This window comes from Suricata suricatta, chromosome 13 (assembly GCF_006229205.1).
Source record: "Suricata suricatta isolate VVHF042 chromosome 13, meerkat_22Aug2017_6uvM2_HiC, whole genome shotgun sequence".
In the NCBI taxonomy this organism is placed as follows: domain Eukaryota; kingdom Metazoa; phylum Chordata; class Mammalia; order Carnivora; family Herpestidae; genus Suricata; species Suricata suricatta.
In genome coordinates this window covers 5612701-5632444 of record NC_043712.1, presented here as the reverse complement: position 1 = coordinate 5632444, position 19744 = coordinate 5612701, and the positions used below count along the sequence as shown (strand labels likewise).

The 19744-nt window shown below is 43.5% G+C and overlaps 1 protein-coding gene across 9 annotated transcripts in view; it reads right to left on the bottom strand.

Annotated features, from left to right (window-relative positions):
* The window catches only part of FNBP1 (formin binding protein 1), a 140484-nt gene that overhangs the window by 40452 nt on the left and 80288 nt on the right, over positions 1–19744 (bottom strand). For all 9 annotated transcript variants that reach the window (XM_029919382.1, XM_029919373.1, XM_029919374.1 and 6 more), the window contains exons 5-6: positions 19383–19445; positions 18854–18958 (exon numbers count right to left, since the gene is read on the bottom strand). In XM_029919382.1, coding sequence (XP_029775242.1) covers positions 18854–18958; positions 19383–19445 — 168 coding nt within the window. The remainder of the gene's footprint in view (positions 1–18853; positions 18959–19382; positions 19446–19744) is intronic.

Below are 19744 nucleotides of genomic sequence, written 5' to 3'. Positions count from 1 at the left end.
CCTCTCTCTCTGACCCTCCCCTGCTCACACTGTCTCTCTCTCTCTCTCAAAAATAAATAAAACATTAAAAAAAATGTTTTTAATGTTCACAAGTGCCCAGTAATGTGACTGGTTAAATGTATGTCATATCCTTGATGGACTAAGGTGTAGTTTATTTTAAAAAAATGTAAAAGAGGACTTAATGGTGAGGAACCGTGCAAGCTATATGTGATCTAAAAAAATGTTTTAAGGTTTCCAAACAGCGTTTACAGCATAATTTGATGGCTGTAAAAACAAAACATGAATAGTGATCACTTCTGAAAAGAGTGATGAAGGAATGTTTTATTTTGCCAAAAAGATTAAAGAAACAAATTCTAACGCTGAATTCCAGAAACTTAAAGATGGAAGAGGTATGGCTTGCCTTCGAGACACACACACACACAGAAAAGAAAGAAAAAAAAAGAAGAAAAGAGAAGAAAAGGAAAGAAAAGAAAGCTCCAATAAAATAATGAAAAAGTTCTCTGTCTTGAGCAATGCTGTATGATAAACGGGGTGGGTTAAATTTCCCAGCAAACTGTTGCATCCAGAATACATTTTCAAGTTCAAGACTAAGAATGCACTTAAAAATTCCTATTCAGACAGAGTGCTGGGAGTTTTTGTTGGAGACTTCCAGGCCGGGGACTTGCCAAAACAATGAGTCTGTCTTTGATAAATTATAAAGGCAGCTAAAATACAAAACAGAGAAAAGCTTCAAAATAAGTTAACCAAAGAAATATGCTTGAAAGATTTCAGCAATTTCCTGATTTTTTTTTTTTAACAGCCCTACAACTTCTAGCCCCAGTGTGTGATGGGTTGTTTCGGGGCAGAGTCGCTGAAACAGAAGGAGAGAACACAGGAAGACAGCAAATGAGACCAGCATCTCAATCCCACACGGGCCATTCAGTTGCTGAACAGTTTTAACAAAAGGCCTCGGTTCCCCTACACCCTGGTTGCCTCATTGGAAAAGGAGAATTTGAAATATCTATTTACCAAAGGTGAGTGACCATTTCTGGTAAAAGGGAAGCCAATGCTGATACGGTTCATCTTGATGTTGGCACAGCCCCAAGGGAGGCTAGTGAAAAATTCGCCATGAGCCCAGACATCTTGCCAAAAATATAAATCTCCAAGACGTGGCCCCTTTCTCTTCCCTTGTTTCTAAGGCACGGTCATTGGCAAGATACTTGGGAGTTTTCAGTTTTAAGTGTGGTAGGGTAGAAACTGACTATCTCTTTCTCTCCTCCCTCTTCCCTTAAGGTTTCACATAAGTACAGCTGAAGATGACGGCCTGGATTCTAGAAAGTTCATGCCCAAGTAACCCTTCTTTATGGCTGTGGGGTCACTGTGAAGAATAAAAATACTCAAAGCCCTTGTAATGCAGTTCGAGAAAAGATATGTTCCTCAGAAGAGGACAAAAATTAGTCATGTTCCATCCCCTGGGGAAAGAAGTAAATATATGCTTCCAGTTCTGAAGAATCTGATGCATCTGGTGGTAGGTTAGCAGCCGTTCGTCGTTAGTACCTGAGTCACAGGAGATGTTCAACCAGTAAGGTTTAAAACTACACATTTGTCACGGGGCATTCAGCATATACTATCAATGAGCTCAAGAGGTAAGGCCACTGGTTCATTTTTTAAAATTTTAATCTCAGTGTTCATTTTCTCTGCTTTTCTTTAAGCTGGGTGACACCTAACAAAACCTCTCCAGTGACAGAGAAGACAGCAAGGAAGTTTGTTAACGTCTTAGGCTATGGGGCGGAGTGGAGGAAGTGTGTCCTCTCAGAAACAAAATCTTAAACTTGTATATATTTTACAGATGGTACACGAATTCCCAACCCAAGTAATGAACATAAAAGTTGGTCCCAGGTTGTCTGGAAGAACCCGATATAAAACCTTGCTGGGTTTTATCTAATTACTGCTTTAAAAAAATTTTTTTTTAAAACATGTATCCAGTTTTGAGACAGCGAGAAAGAGCATGAGCAGAGAAGGGGCAGAGAGGGAGGGAGACACAGAATCGGAAGCAGGCTCCAGGCTCTGAGCTGTCAGCACAGAGTCTGACACGGGGCTTGAACTCATGAACCGTGAGATCATAACCTGAGCTGAGGTCGGATGCTTAACTGACTGAGCCACCCAGGCGCCCCATCTAAGATATTCCTGCTTTTGTAGGATTCTCAGAGAAAAAAAAATCTTCCCAACTGAAGACATGCTCATACAAAAAAGACAATAATAATCATAAATGCACAAGGAAATAAACCATGAGAGAACACAATAGAGAGAAAAATTATCACCATAAGAACTTGAGGTAAAGAACAATTTGAAAGAAAATATAAAAACAGGAATATTTAAAATAAAGAAATAAAAGGAGTAGAACTCAGAAGAAAAGAATAAGACATTATAAAAATGAAGGAATATAGTAAAAAGAACCAAATGGAACTTCTGGAAATAAGGAATATAGTCATTGCAATTTTAAATAAATTTAAATAGGTTAAATAACAATAGTTGAAGAGAATTCATGAAGTAGCTGAGAAAGTTACATAAAATGTAATATAGAGATAAAGAAAAGGAAGGAATGAAAACAAAGTTAGAAGGCATGGGGAACAGAAGGAAGAGTTTTGCACACATCTACTAGGAGTCCCAGAACCTACAGTTTGAGAGAATGAAACCCAGGCAATATTTAAAGAGTTAGTACCTGAAAGCTTTCCCTACACTGACAAAAGGAACAAACCCCCAATTGAATCCCAAGCAGAAGAATTAGAAATAAAAAGTATGTGCTTTGAAATATCATAGCGATGCTATAGAACACCAAAGGCAAAGATGAAGTCTTTCTTTTTTTTTTTTTTACTGTCTTTATTTATTTTAGAGAAAGAGAGAGACAGTATGAGCAGGGGAGGGTCAGAGAGAGAGGGAGACACAGAATCTGAGGACAGGCTCCAGCCTCTGAGCTAGCTCTCAGCACACAGCCTGATGCGGGGCTCGAACCCACGAACCGTAAGATCATGACCTGAGTTGAAGCTGGACGCTTAATCGACTGAGCCACTCAGGCGCCCCAAAGAGAAAGTCTTAACAACTAGGGAAGGAAAGTCAAATATCTACAAAAGAATGCAATTAAGTAGACAGCCAATTTCCCAAGAGGAAGGATCAAAGATAAAAGACATTGGGATGGTATTTTCAACATGTTTAGAGAAAGTAATTGTCAGTTGAGAATTCTATACCTAGTAAACTATCACATTAGAATGGAAGCAAAATAAAGATATTTCAGACAAATAAAGAAGAAAAGTACTGCTTACAAACCCTCGTGGAAAAAAGGTAGAACAACCTATCATCCAGGAAGGAGGAAAGTTAACCCAGAAAGGAATAACACAGAAGAACTAACAACACTGGGCCTGCCCAGTAATGTGTCTACCGCGGTGAGGATGGACGGTGAAGAGAAGGTGCCCGTGCTTCCTGGTCCAGTACAACCCCCGCCTCCCCTTCCTGGCTTCCTGATGCTGAGACCTCATGTCAACTGCTATTTGTCATCTTACCCCAAGTCACTACCACCTGCCGGTTCTGTAGGGGAGAGCAAGTGGTTAACAGTAAAGAGCTCATTCAACATAATCCAACAGTAAAGTCGTATGATCCACCGATAAGAACTGAATTTGAGGCATAGATGTATCCTTCGGTCATGGCTGTACCACATCCAGCAGGGTCACTGGATGCTAATTCAGCATCTTATAGCCTTGCCCTTTCAATCTAGAAAGCGACTAAAGAATTCTAGAGAGGATCCGAACCCTTTTAGAAAACAGAAAGCATTTTTCCAGTGTGAGTTTTTTGAGAAGTGGGTTCAGTAGCACCCCACCAGGGTCACGTTCATTCTGCCATGTGGCCTGTAACATCCTTCGTCATCTGTTCTAAAGCCATCTTTCCAGGTGGTCCTACTCGGTCCCCTCCCCCCCCAGGCAGGTCAACCTGGACTGCAGGCTTCCCTCAGAGCCTTACGATAGGGTTCTTTCCACTCACCTGATCTCTGCCTGCTCCACTGTTTCAATTTCTCTACATCCTTCGTGTTCAGACACCGCCCAGCCTCGGCCTATCTCAACAAACTGTCCTCTGCCCAAAGCTTTTACAGGTGCAGAATCCACGGACAACTTTGGAACTCCTAGGATTTGCTGTTGATAGGACCCAGTGATTTTCCATACGATGTCTCTCATAAACCATTTTTTAATGTTTTTATTTATTTAAGAGAGAGAGAGAGAGAAACAGAGTATGAGTAAGGGAGGGACACAGAGAGAGAAGGAGACACAGAACCGGAAGCAGGCTCCAGGCTCTGAGCCTGACGCAGGGCTTGAACTCACAAACGGCAAGATCATGACCTGAGCCAAAGCCGGACGCTTAACTGACTGAGCCACCCAGGCGCTCCTCTCATAAACCATTTTTTTAACTGTTATTGTTCTAATTATCTTCACCAGGCGAGTCTGGCCTGTAACATACGATACGCTATCTTATTCTCCAATGGACTCAAGTTTTCCTCGTCTCTCCATTTCATCATTCTTGGCTAACCAAGGCCCTCACGGAAGGTACCCTATTATAATCTCTTGATGCACTATTTGTTCAGTAAATGTTCTTGTAGGAGGCCTAGATACCTTGAATGTTCAAAATATACTCAACTGGGGGCGCCTGGGTGGCTCAGTCGATTAAGCATCTGACTTCGGCTCAGGTCATGATCTCACGGTTTGTGGGTTCGAGCCCCGCATCGGGCTCTGTGCTGACAGCTCAGAGCCTGGAGCCCGCTTCCGATTCTGTGTGTCCCCCTCTCTCTGCCCCTCCCCTGCCCATTATCTGTCTCTCTCGGTCTCTCAAAAATAAAATAAATGTTAAAAAAATAAAAGAATATACTCAACTGATTCACAGTAGGTTGAAGGAGTAAGAGCAGAGGAGGAAGGAGCCAGAAGCAATCAAAAGAGAAAACCACAGACAGGCAAAACACAGACCAGGGCCACAGTGTCATCAACCAGTTAACCGTGGCCCCAAATCAGGCCCCTCCTTATTTACAGATCACCTAGCACTGAAACCTCACAACACGCCCTCGAGGTGCACAACCTTATCCTCATTTCATACGACAGGAAACACAGACAGGAAGCGCACCATCTCAGGTCATACCATTAGTGAGCGGTAGAAACAGGATCCGAACTCACTTCTATGCAGCAGCAAGATTAAGTCCTTGGCCCAGCTCGCCCCCTCACTCTCTGTGAAAACTAACATATTTTAGTAGATGAGTTGCTATATGAAAGCCTAAGTGAATATCATTTTTATGTATTAATATGCATATTCATAGGTCCACATAATATCAGTATATTTCTATTCATAGTATCCCTATTTAATTCATCTTAATCCTCAGGTCTGGGGCATGGGAATGACCTATCTCTCATCTTCCTGGATTCTATTGCTATTTTGCCAGTAATTTTGCAAACGTGGAGGTTGGTCAATGGCTATGCCTTTAGGAACGAACACTACAACCAGGCTAAGGCAGATTCCCATGTCAGCATCTTAATGTAAATGGAAAAAACGTATACTGGAAATATTCCCCTGAAGAGGTTTTCAGAAGTACCTCGTCTCTGTGTAAATTCACTTGGGGTAGCCCCTCCACCCCCAATATTCCTGACACTCTTGAGCTTTTGACATTTTGACTTCCTTGTTTCTCTTTGGATGTTTATTTAGCCAAACTCCATTGTTGAGCATAAAAAATGTCAAAAATAAGTGACAATTCAGGCTCACAATAGAGAGATAGTAGCAATTGCTAGCAAATGAACTAAAACTTGGCGCTAAATGCAACTTAAAGTACTTTTGTAAACTTTAGTACATAATTGCATGTTTCAACATTCCTATCACAAATTCATAAAAAAACTTTTTAAGGTTTATTTTTTAGAGAAAGAGAGAGAGAGAATGATCAGGGGAGGGGCAGAGAGAGGGAGACACAGAACCTGAAGCAGGCTTCAGGCTCCAAGCTGTCAGGACAGAGCCTGACGCGGGGCTTGAACCCACAAACCGTGAGATTATGACCAGAGCCAAAGTCAGATGCTTATCCGACTGAGCCACCCAGGAGCCCCACAAATTCACTTTTTAACGTTTCTGTACACTCAACACGGGGCTTGAACTCATGGCCCCAAGATCCAGAGTTGCATACTCTTCCAAGTGAGCCAGCCAGGCACCCCACAAATTCATTTTTCATGGTAAAACTAACATCAAGTGTCGCAACTTTAAAAAAAAAACACAAAACTCTTCCAACCAATATTCGCTTATGACATAGATCAAAGTAATGTCCTGTTTCCAGATATAAATACATTTATTCCCCATCTAGTAATTGGAGAAAATTTCCATTAAATTGCAGTTCCCATGTGAAGGGTCAAAAGAGGAAAACACATCCATTATTCCCCAGGACAGAGATTAAGAATCAAAACAACTGAAATCATTCAGGATGTTCCTATAACACAGGTGCCCGGGGAGCAATGCCGACTAGAAACTCTACACACGGGTCATAAACAAGAGGACCACAAAAGCGTTCTCTCTCGAATCTCTGATCGGAACCCGGATCCATTTGTAAAGGGCCAGTCCGAGCAACGATAACCGCTTTCGAAAGTCTCTTTTTAACGGTACTCCTTTTTTCCCCTCGTTGTAAATAAAAAGCATTTTAAACCAAAGGATCGAGCTGCCCTTGCAAAATAAATATATTTCCTGCACCTCGCTAACCACTTCCTCTTTCAAGAAAAAATGCTTTTTGTTTTCTAAATGGTTACAGTGAACAACTCCTTCAGATAAGGAGTCAGACATTTTAAATGAGACACTTTGGTAGAAGCACTGAAGATATTACTGTGTTCCGTGCAGATGTCAGACCTCCGAGTCGGAGCGAGGGCAGCGAGAGCATGTCACAGCGCCATTCCTTATACGTCCAGGGACCGACGGAGGCATCTTGCAAGAGACCGTTTCCCCAAATGGTAGAAAAATGTAACATCTGCTACTCAGCTGGCCTCAGTTACAAGAGAAACAAGCCTGCCCCGCCGCCTGTGCGCGCTGGAGTCCCCAGCCGGGGAGAACTTCCTCGCTGCTCAATCCCATCTGTTTTATTGAGATAATGATCAGACTAAACACCATTCAAAGCACATCCCTTCATTCTTGTGTAACGTTAGCACAGGTTTTTTTTTTTTTTTACTATAGTTTTAGTTTTCTCTTCCAAATGTTCTATTATGTAACACAGAACACACACAAAAGAGTGTGTTTTATTAGAAACTAGAAATATGAAGTTTTATCGTGTACTTCTTAAAACTTCCTTTAATGTTTATTTATTTTTGAGAGAGAGAGGCAGAGCGCAAGCAGGGGAGGGAGAGAGAGAAGGGGAGACACAGAATTGGAAGCAGAGCTGTCAGCACGGAGCCCCACACGGGGCTCAAACTCACAAATGCGAGATCATGACCCGAGCCAAAGTCACATGCTTAACAGACTGAGCCACCCAGGTACCTCCATCATATACTTCTTAAAATTCTACCTTCGGGGCACCTGGTGGCTCCGTCGATTGAGCGTCCGACTTCGGCTCGGGTCATGATCTCACGGTTTGGGAGTTCGAGCCCTGACTAGGGCTCTGTGCTGACAGCTCAGAGCCTGGAGCCTGCTTCAGATTCTGTCTCCCTTTCTCTCTGGCCCTCCCCCGTTCATGCTGTCTCTCTCTCAAAAATAAATAAACATTAAAAAATCATTTTAATTCTACCTTCGTTCATAAATGGCTCATAAGTTCCTATTCCACTGAGTGAAAGGGACATCTCTACAGAATTTAAAAGCTAAGAAAGTTCAAAGCCAAATACTTTTAGAAGCCATAATATACTACACAAAAACCAATACTAACTCCCTGAGTAACCGATCCACTGTTCTAAGGGCTGAAGGTCAGGATTTGAATGTAATTTAACTTTTAAAACGTTTCAAGTCAGTTTCTGCAACAACATTCCTGAGTAAGCCCAGTAATGAAGCCTCTTGCGTTGTCTAGAGAATTCTTCTGGTTAATCAAGACTCAGAATTGCAATGAACTTGAAGAAAGAAGCCGCAAGAACGGTTGCAGGGCACACAACTGCCCATTAAAGATTCAGACTCTGGCAGTAAAAAGCATCATAGGAGAGAAATGAAACGAGATCCGAAGGACGGGAGAACGCGGACAGCAGAGTCTGAAAATCCAACTTGAATTCACTAACAATGACAGTAGCTACTTGTGACCCCCTAACTGCAGATTTTGTTCAACAATATCCCATTTTGCGTTTAGAAATTATGTAAGCGCCAACAGTCACAAGGCAAGGGCGAATTAGAGAAAGGGAATTATTCATTGCCTGACATGGATAAACCCCGTGTAATGCATGCATTTAGAAAACACTGTTCGCTCTGTTCTGAAATATTAGTTCACATTCCATTCATTTTGATAACCTTGTCCTTTTTCATCCTAACACCACGCTAACCAACGGCAGCTCCATCGGTAGGCAGGCATTGGGCACTGCTCCTCACCCACCTCGGTCTCCCACGTGGTTCTTCCAAAGCAGAGGGACAGATAAAACCCGACTATCAAGCCTTTGTCACCACAATGCCACGGAAGGGCTGTGGGAGGGCAGGGGGGAACATTCACACACAGAGAGCTGAGCACCAGGAGGAAAGTGAAAGGCAAGCTCCTGAAAGTCAAGGATGGTGTGTTTGCCTGTTGGTGTCTGTGGGCGCCACCCCCACCCCTCCCCCACACAGTCGGTGGATACCGGGTGAGGCAAGGAACCGACGAATCATTTCTAAGAATCACAACTTAGGAATTCTTCAACACTTTCAATGTGTTTTGGAAATGAAACTAGGACCATGAAATCACGATTCCATTAGAAATCCCTGAACTTGGGGCGCCTGGGGGGCTCAGGCGGTTAAGCGTCCAACTTCAACTCAGGTCACGATCTCGCAGATGGTGGGTTCGAGCCCCATGTCGGGCTCTGTGCTGACAGCTCGGAGCCTGGAGCCTGCTTCCGATTCTGTATCTCCCTCTCTCTCTGCCCCTCCCCTGCTCATGCACTGTCTCTCTCTCTCTCTCAAAAATAAATAAACATAAAAAAAAAAAAAAGAAAGAATTCCCTGGGGAAAAAAAAAGGTGTAGGGTAACTCATTTAAGGGGGAGCGGGGGGCATGTGAAAAGAGAAATAGGCAAAATTCAGAATTTAGTTGGATAAAATGCTGTATGGAGCACGGGCGCCTGGCTGGCTGCATGAGAGGGGCATGCAACTCTTGATCTCAGGGTTGTGAGTTCGAGTCCCATATCGGGCATAGAGATTACTTAAATAAATAAAGAAACTTAAAAAGAACCACAAAAAACACTGTACTAAAGCAGAAGCAAACTGCAAGGAAAAAAATTATTAGAAACATTCTTACAAATGAATGGTTCTGTAAAATTCTCATTCTTCTAAAGTAATCTCTAAACTACATGACATTGAAATGTTGACTTCATTAAACAGCCATCTCTTGCCCACTTGTCAATACACTACCTCTAAACCTGAAAAAAAATGGGAGACTAGGTGAATAGTTTAATTGCTCAGGGTGTCGATGAACAACAGTCCTCTGGTACCACAATCATGTCTGCTGGCACAGGGCTTCCAAGAGACAGGGCCAGGGACAGACGGGCTGCCTACACAACCCTTCACAACGTGTGACTTGGAAACGATAATATTCTGGTTGTCTAGGTGTTTCCATTGCACGACAATATTTTGATAGCAATGATGAAAATTCTTTAAAAAATTTGTTTGATGTTTATTTATTTTTGAGAGCGAGAGAGACTGACAGAGTGCACATGGGGGAGGGGTAGAGAGTGAGAGGGAGACACAGAATCAGAAGCAGGCTCCAGGCTTCAAGCTGTCAGCACAGAGTTGGGCTCGAACTCATAAACCGTGAGATCGCGACTTGAGCCGAAGTCGGGTGCTTACCCGACTGAGCCCCGCAGACGCCCTGCAGTGATGAAAATTCTAAGATAAAACACCCACCTATCCATTAAAGGCATACCAAAAGGCTTTCTGGGGGTAAGTAAAGATATTTTAAACAGAAAACAAAAAGTACTATCCTTTAAAAAAACATACTGGTAAAAGGGACTTTATTAAAATGGAAGACATTGTGTTCCTAAAAGACAGACACAAAAGCATACCGTGTAATTATATACATTCCTATGTATACACACACACACACACACACACACACGCGCGCGCGCGCTCCTATCCATAATCTATAAACGTTACCTATACACCAAAAAGATGAAAACCTAACTTGCAAATGAGCAAAATATTTGGTCCCTTCACCAGAGAGGTTATTGAAATGGCAGATAATGACATGCCCCCAAAATGGTCCACCTCATTCTTCATCGAGGAAACGCAAGCACAAATGAAGATCACTCCGAGGTTCCGCTCCCCGCTCGGCCGGAAGTCTTTCTGGCTCCAGACCACGAGCCCAGAGCCCCGCTGGTCGGTGAGGACTCCCACGACCCCAGGGGGCGCCCGTGGTCCAGCCCCTCGTCAAGCTCTCTGATGGCGCGCCAGAGCCGGGCACACACGGGTGACCCGGGGTGCCACACCCAGGGGTACACCCAAGAAGAGTGAGAGATCATGTCCACCCAAGACACGTGTGACAACGGTCATAGTAGCCTTTTTCTTAACTCAGCCTCACCATGGAAGCGACCCGGATGCCCTGAACAGGAGAGTGGGTAACACTGCGGTGCGTCCTCACACCGACCGTCACCCGGCAACCCACAATGGACAACGCCAACTACCACCGTCCGCCAACGCAAATCTGAATCTCAGAAACACGGTGTTGACTCAGAGAAGCCAGACAGAAGGACACGTGTTGTGTAACTTGTAGGAAGCACAGAAATAGGCGAAATGAATGTATGCCAGAGGCCAGGGTAATAGTCACCTGTGGGGTCGGGGGAGCGTTCAAGGGAGCCTGTTGGGGGTTCTAGAAACGTCCCCTATCTTAGGTGGCGGCACAGGGTTTCATACATATGTAAAAAGTCATGGAGTTGTCTGCTTAAGACGTGGCCACTGTACTGGATGTAAATTTATCTCAATAAAAACCTTTTTTTTAAAGGAAGCTCTATGCCCAGCACAGGGCTTGAACTCATACCCCTGAGATCAAGACATGTACGTCCTGCCAAGTGAGCCAGCCAGGTGCCCCAGTGAAACCTACTGTAAGTGTTCTAGAACACAGATCAGGTGGCAAGGGTGATCCCCTCTGAGGAGGGCCTGGGGTGGGGGTAGGTGGGACAGCACAGAGTCCTTTCGCCTTATTCCCAATGTATCATTGTTAAATCTTATTATTATTATTTTACCAGAGAATCCTAGATTTGAGGAAGGTATTTTGGGTTTGATTTTCCCATGTTCCCTTGTAGCCCACTGACTTCTCAATATTACAAAAGAGATCGTAAGGACTGTATTTTCTACCTCATTAAAATGAGGTGCTTTGGGGCACCTGGTGGGTGGCTCAGTCGGTTAAGCGTCTGACTTTAGCTCAGGTGATGATCTCACGGTTCGTGGGTTCGAGCCCTACATGGGGCTTCGTGCTGACAGCTCAGGGCCTGGAGCCTGCTTCGGATTCCGTGTCTCCCTCTCTTTCTCGGCCTCTCCCCTGCTCATGCTCTGTCTCCCTCTCTCTCAACTATGGATAATAAAACATTAAAACAATTTTTTTAAAAAAAGAAGTGAATGCTCCTCAAAACGACATCTCTGGAGGTGCTAACACACTTAAGGACCCACATCTTGGAGTCCACTGTAACGCTCAGTGCAGATGCCTAGTTTTACTAAGGTTTTTCTTTTGTCGGAGCTCTGGTTACAACGTTCTCTAACTATGGAGTGATTGGTTTCTAGGCCTCTTTCCCCAGAAGCCCTGTCTGTCATTTAACAGTATTTTTTGCAGAACGTAAGGTTTGCAGCAAAGCGCTTATGGCATTATAGCAGAAATGCCTGTATCGCAAAAATACACAAAGAAACAAGTTGCTGTGAGCAAGTGAGCAAAAACGACAAAAGTGGAGCATCAGGCCCAAGAAAAGTAGACATTGAAGTTAATAAAATAGAGAATATGAAATTGGTATGTTTAATACATATCAAGAAGTCACACAGGATGTAAAAGTGTGACAAAGTCACAAGAAAATAACAAAGTATCTCTACAGATTTTAAAGACAGCTTAAAGAAACTTCTGGAAAGTAAAATGTAACCCTCGAATTTAGAGAACTAAGTTGAGAACCGGCAGATTAGACACAGTTTAAGAGAGAATTAGTGAAATGAAAGTTCTATCTGAAGGAATTCCATGGGACACAGAAGAGACAGACAAAGAGATGAGAAATATGAATACAGGCTCACAGGCGAAGTGGATGCAGATTAGAAGTTTTAACTTGCACCTTCTGATCAGAATTCCAGCTGAAACAGCAGAAAGACAGATAAGCATGTGTGGGAAAACTCCAATCTGGAGTCGATAAATTCAACGAATCAAAATCAAGATAAAAAAGAAATTCACAGCTAGATACGTTATAGTGAAATTTCAGCGAAGAACTTAGACCAAAACTGTATCTCCATAGTCAGCGAGAAGACATGAGCTTCAATTTTAGTCTATGTGCTGCCAAAGCGAGCACAAGACATGACCTTCAAAGGCTTAACCGTTACACAGACTTCTCACCCCAACACAAATGAGAGCCAGATGATGGCAGAATGAAGTCCCTGTCGGTACAGTACAATCACCCTGGGGCTGTAACATGGAGAAATCATCTTTCAAAGACAAGAGGGAAGTGAAGTCCATTCCAACCAAATGAACACTGAGATTTTACTGCAATAAATCTTGGCTAATGGCATTTCTAAAGAATGTCCTTTGGGAAGAAGGAATTAAGATCCTGGATACAAAAAGAAACAGTGGATAAAGAAAGTAGACAGCATACGTACAGGGCTGTATAAAATTACCGAAGCCTAACTTGTGTAACTGAACCCCAAATACTCACAAATAAATTCCAACAGTCAAAGGGAGCTGGTTTAGTGAAAGGGCTGTTTGAGAAAACATTAGTAAAGATCCCAATATACTTTGTAGCTCAGGCTGAATATGTCTGTGCAAATGTCTAGGTAACTGATGAAAGGAAAGAGGATGTCCGACCTCCAAAATGGCGCAGGGGAAAGGCAGAAAGAGGAAAGTAAAACAAAACAAAAATTTCAAAGTGCAAGAAGGCAAGAAACAAAGAGTGTCAAGGGAAGAGATAAGGGAACTAGAGAAAGTGTGACAGAGAAGAGAAAATGAGACAGTACCGGCGAATCCAGACCCTCCAGGAGAAAGATAAAGACCATCAGAGGGGATTAAAAGAAATCCTTCCGTGTCCCCTTGAGGGACCCATCTCGAGATGAAGACAAAGCAACAAGTGTTTTACAAGTGCGGGAAAGATTTGCGAGGCAAACCCTAACACTAAACTAGAAGAGATCAGGCAGTACAGACTTTAAGGTACAAAAGCATTACTGCAGGAAGAAGGTCACCACACATGGATGAAAAATGAAAACACACAGAAGACATAACAATTCTAAAATTTATTTAGTTTTTAAAGGCTTTCTTTTTAAAATTGATTTCTTTTTTTTAAAGTTGTTTATTTATTTTGAGAGAGAGAGAGAGGGCAGGGGAGGGGAAGAGAGAGAGGGAGAGAAAGCATCCGAAGCAGGCTCCATGCTGTCAGCACAGAGCCTGACATGGGGCTTGAACTCACCAACATGAGATTCAGATCTGAACCAAAACCAAGAGTCGGATGCCTAACCAACTGAGCCACCCAGTCACCTAAATTTAATGTCTTTAAGTAATCTCTATGCCTGACACGGGGCTCAAACTCATGTCCCCAAGATCAAGAGTCACGCTCTATGACTAAGCCAGCCAGGCAATCCTAAAATTTATTTTTTCATAAAGTAATTTCACAACAGAAGAAAAAAATTAAGAGTAAATGACAAATCTTCCACCATTATAATCAACATAGTTAACTTAGGGATCACTGGCCTCTGCCTAAATGTCTTTGGGGCGCCTGGGTGGCTCAGTCGGTTAAGCATCTGACTTCAGCTCAGGTCATGATCTCGTAGTTCATGGGTTCGGGCCCCGCACCAGGCTCTGGGCTGTCAGCTCGGAGCCTGGAGCCTGTCTGCAGATTCTGTGTCTCCCTCTCTCTCTGCCCCTACCCTGCTCACACTGTCTCTCTCTGTCTCTCAAAAATAAATAAAAAACGGGGCGCCTGGGTGGCTCAGTTGGTTAAATGTCTGACTTCGGCTCAGGTCATGATCTCACGGTTTGTGGGTTCGAGCCCCGCATGGGGTTCTGTGCTGACAGCTCAGGGCCTGGAGCCAGCTTCAGTCTCTGTGTCTCCCTCTGTCTCTGCCCCTCCCCCATTCATGCTCTGTCTCTGTCTCAAAAATAAATAAACTATTAAAAAAATAATAAATAAATAATAAACATTAAATTTTTTTTAAAATAAATAAATGGCTTTCAGTCCCTCATACATATGAACCCAGTTAACATCCCCATCAGTCCTGTTCTTCTGTGTTCCTATTTTACAGACTAGAAAAGCAAGGCACAAAGAAGTAACACATCTCCCTCAAGAAATGATACAACAAACAGTAAAATGATCCTTCAAATTGGGAAGGTTTGCATGTCGTCAGCAAGTTAGATCTAGTGAAAACAGGTAGAGATGGAGACTACACATTCTTCTCGATTGCTGACAGGACACAGATAAGAACTGGCCGCACACAGGAGCAGAAAACTCGTCTCGGCCAGCACCTAAGCCTCAAACTCAGACTTTCAGAACAAAGATGCAATTCAACTATAGAAATCAATATCAAAGCTATTGAACTTCGTGAAGATAAGTTTAATGATGCCATACAGGTGGAAACTTTAAAATACACTTCTAAATAAATCGTAGGAGAGCATCAATAAGAGTAAAGAAAATGAAAAGTATCTGCAAATGAACAGTAACAATGATACTCTGCACCACAATTTGTGGATTACAGATAAAATCATATGTAAGTGAGAAATGTGTTACTTAAATGCTCATATTAGAAAAGACGAAAGGGGCGCCTGGCGGCTCAGTCAACTGAGCATCCGGCTTCGGCTCAGGTCATGATCTCACAGTTCGTGGGTTCGAGCCCCACATTGGGCTCTGTGCTGACAGTGTGGAGCCTGGAGCCTGCTTCAGATTCTGTGTCTCCCTCTCTCTCTGCCCCCCTGCCCTGCTTGCACTCTCTCTCTCTCTCTCAAAAATAAAAATAAAAACTAACAACCCTGCACATTTAAAAAAAAAAGAAAAGAAAAGAAAAGATGAAAAACTGTAATGTCATAAGCAACTGAAGAAAGAAACTTCTAGAAGGGCAAGAGAATAAATCCAAAGACACTGACGGAAGAGGAAGGAGAAAAAGAAAAAGAAACTAGATGAAATAGAAACTAAAAAGAGAGAAGGGAAGCTCTATAACAATAAATCTCGGGTTCTCAAGTAGAAACGATTTGGAACACTGGTCCTCCCAAAATAAAACCGTACAAATAAACAATTTTAGCAGTAAATAAAAGTGACACAGCAACACAAGGAGCATAACTAAGGTGAGAGGATACCATGGGCAACTTTAAGCCGATGCATTTAACGGGCACCCAGGCAGCTCAGTTGGTTAAGCATCTGGCTCTGGCTCAGGTCATGATCTCCTGGTTCATGGGTTCAAAACCTGTGTCGGGCTCTGTGCTGACAGTTCAGAGCCTGGAGCCTGCTTTGGATTCTGTGTCTCCCTTTCTCTGCCCCGCCCGTGCTGGTACTCTGTCCCTCTCTCTCTCAAAAATAAATAAACGTTAAAAAAAATTTTAAGCCAATACATTTGAAAATTCAGGATGAAGTGGATATATGTCTAGAAATATACAACCTGCCGGTTCCGACCAGAGAGGAAGCAGACGATTAAGGAGTTGACTCTGTAATTAGACACTTCCCACAGTGAAGGATTACGAAACATTCAAGAAAACATTCATGTCAACTTACACGGATGACTGCAGAGAATAGAAAAAAACCGAGCAACACTCTCGTGAAGCAAACTAGGGCGGACAAGAAAGAAAAATGATAGACCCATTTCAATGGAAATAGACGCAAAACTCTTAAGTAAAATATTTACAAAACCAAAGCAGCTAATGCATGAAATAAAAACAAAAACGTCGTCAGCTGGCTGGAGTTTCACAGGAATGCTAATTTGGCCCAATATTAGAGACCTGACTCATGCCATCCAACACGTGGATAGATTAAAGGAAGCAGAAAACGTATCTGATGATGTTCAACACGAAGTCAAGTTGAAGAAGCTTCGTGGTAAAATAGGAAAAGAAGGGAATCCCTCCGCCTGATAAAGCGTATATGAAAATCATGCTTAACGGAGAAATATTTGAAGTACTCTCTTCACACTCAAGAATCGAGATACGGAAGTTCACAGTAATTGCTTCAATACCATAATGGTGGACAGAACCAACAGAGCAAGATAAGAAAAATAAATATAAGGCATACAGGTTGAAAAAGAAATAAAATTGCCATTATTTGCTGGTGATAGGACTGTCTCCACACACACACACTGTACACACACACACACACACACACACACACACGCACATCCAAAGCAGAAATAAAAAGAAAATTTAGCAAGGCACCTGGCTCTAACATTAATATAATTAATATATAAGAGTCAGATGTTCTCTATTCCATGTGATCTAAGAACATGATACCAAATGAAAAAAACTCAACTATGAAGGAAATAAATGGAAGTATGATTCTGTTTATACAACAGTGAAAACAAAGCAACATTATAAATATAATTTGTAACTCTTTGGAGTTTATTTACAACTGTGGTAAGGCTGGCACATATAGCAAGGAGGTGATTAACACCAAATTAAAGATAAAGTGCATCTCTAGGGTGGGGATCAGGGCAAGAAGTTAGGGGCAGACTTTAAAGGCATCAATAAGGTTTTATGTCTTAAGCTAGCTTGTAGATTAGAAGTGCTCCTTTGGGGCGCCTGGGTGACTCATCGGTTAAGCATCTGGTTTCGGCTCAGATCATGATTTCATGGTCTATGAGTTCGAGCCCCATGTCAGACTCTGTGCTGACAGCTCTGAGCCTGGAACCTCCCTCATTCTCTATCCCTCCCCCACTCTCTACCCCTCCCCCACTTGAGCTCTGTCTCTGTCTCTCTCTCTCTCTCTCGGAAAAAAAATAAGTTTTTTTTTTTTAAAAGAAGTGTTCCTTCAAGTTATTACTCTTTACGCGGCACACAAATATCTTTTGTTCTTTTTTTTTTTTTTAAAGAAAAGTCTCTCAGAGGTAAAATACCTTTTATTAACAATATTTGGATATTTTAATGTCTTTCACCCTTTAGCTGTTTGTAGTTTCAGGTATTGTTTTTAAGTTTATTTATTTATTTTGAGAAAGAGAGCAGGAGCAGGAGAGGGGCAGGGAGAGAGGAAGAGAGAGAGGATCCCAAGGATCCTGAGGATTGAGGGACTTGAACCCACGAACCATGAGATCACGACCTGAGCTGAAATCAAGAGACGGACACTTAACCGACTGAGCCACCCAGGCGCCCCAAGAAAATCTTTAAATGAATAAAAATTACTCTGACTTTACATTTAGGATCACAAAACATTTGATAAAGAACTCGCATCTTTGCTAGGTTATGTTATCCACATACTGACATACCTCATTTAGCCCCAAACGATTTTCCGATATACTTGGGATCGATCTATTTTAATGGAGTCCCACGTTAAAGAGTTTGGGGAGCTGGCTACGTAATGGGAATTTCCAACAGACCTACGGTAATCTATGGGCACTCTATCAGCACATGGATATCTTTTGGTAATGTCTCCACACTCAAGCTCAAATACAGACACCGAGGAGACGTGTTTTAATATATTAGATCATTTTCAAGGAAGGCATACTCATAAATACCTAGGCTTTCAGCAAGGATTTTGGCAGACAGAGACCAACAGCTGAAGCATCCACACGATTTTCCAACTAAACTCATCTCCCACGAATCTGGCAAAAGTGAAAGAAATCTATGAAGGTGCCCGGCTTCCCCACGTCACACCGCGGTGGCTGTGGATTCCCAAACGGCCCTGGGCGGTCACAGGATGAATGCAGCCATTTAACGGCCCAGTGTTGTTTACACTGTATTGATGACTCTTAGGAAAGAAACACAACCTAGCTTCTAGGGGAAAGCGGCAGCGTCTGGAACCACAAGAAGGTACAGTGCGAGCTTTATCACCTCCCTGATTGCGACACAAGTCCTTCAGGGGGAAAGCCCTTGCTGGGCGCCCCGACGCGGGCCCTGACCCTGAGCTACAATCCGGAACGGCCGACTGGAAGTCCGGCCAGCCTGGGAGCCCCTTATCTTGCTAACGGAAGCGTCAGAGGCAGCCAGCTCTTCCCGACGGGGCTGGACCCAGCTGCTCTGGCTTTTGGGGGGTGGGGGGGCGACTTTTTCTTTGAAAAGCCATTAAGGGAAAAGCCACAACCTCCGGAAACCCCGGCCCCTCCCCTGCCCCCAGCCCCTCCTGGGCTGAAGTCTCCGCATCACCATCCTGGAGACAAAACACAAATCAACAAAGCGCCCCAATCAGAACACCGGAGACACCCCGAAACTCGGCTTCCGGTCCCCGTGATGGGTGACACCTAAGGGGAAGCGCGGATCCCAGGCTGGGTGGCCTTTTGCGGCGCCGTCCGAAAAGGAGAGCAAGGGGCCAGGCAGCCTGGGAGGAGACAGGCCCCAGGTGCTGACAGGAAGTGAGAGCAGGGCGCTGTCACCTCACCTTCTCAACGTCGGCCTTGGTGACATTGATGTCGGCGTCCATCTTCTCGAAGTACTGCTGCGCCCGGTCCGCCTCTTTGCAGTCCCGTTCAAACCGCCTTTTACTCTGGAAGCAGGGGCGAGGGGGGGTGGAGAGCAGGTGTTAACGAAGCCACCAGATTCCTCCCCGAAGGTGTCATTTTCTCTCAATCCCCCCAGAGCTTTCTCCTGGAGCTGATCTGTGACGTCTCCCGATTTCAAGAAGTTACTCGAACAGCTGCATCTGTCTGCACCCAAACCGACCAACCTTTGTTCTTTCCCTGTGAATTTTTTTCTTTTGAAAAACACTCTACTTGAGCTCTTTGGGCTCCGCATTTTAGTCTCCCTATTAGTCTCCCTAATGGCGGCTAGAAACAAATTCCATTCGAATTGGAAGGATCCCTGAAGGCGTTTCTTTGGCGGTTTTTGTTTTGCACTTACTGGTCCCCTCGAGCCCCCATTCAAATTAGAAAACCTCAAGACACTTCTTGAGCGGTTCGCCCTCCACTTACGGATTCGAGTTGTTTCCAGCAGATCTCTATGTGCTGTTGTGCCTTCCGCCCCTCGTGAAAGTACTGGAAACAGAAAACGCACAGTGATTAGCAACCCCTCTTTCTCAGTCACACGTGAGAAGAAAGTTCATCAACGTAAATCATATGTCATTTTTTTAAGGAGGCTCCACACCCAACAGGAGGCTTGAACTCACGACCCTGAGGTCAAGCATCGTGGGCTCCACTGACCGAGCCAGCCAGGTGCCCCTAAATCACATAAATACTGAATATCTAGCACGTGCACTCCAGAGAAATGTAAGAGTTAAAAAATAAAGAGGAAATGAAAACACAGCCAGAGTTCCCTTTCAGACCTCAGGTAGGGG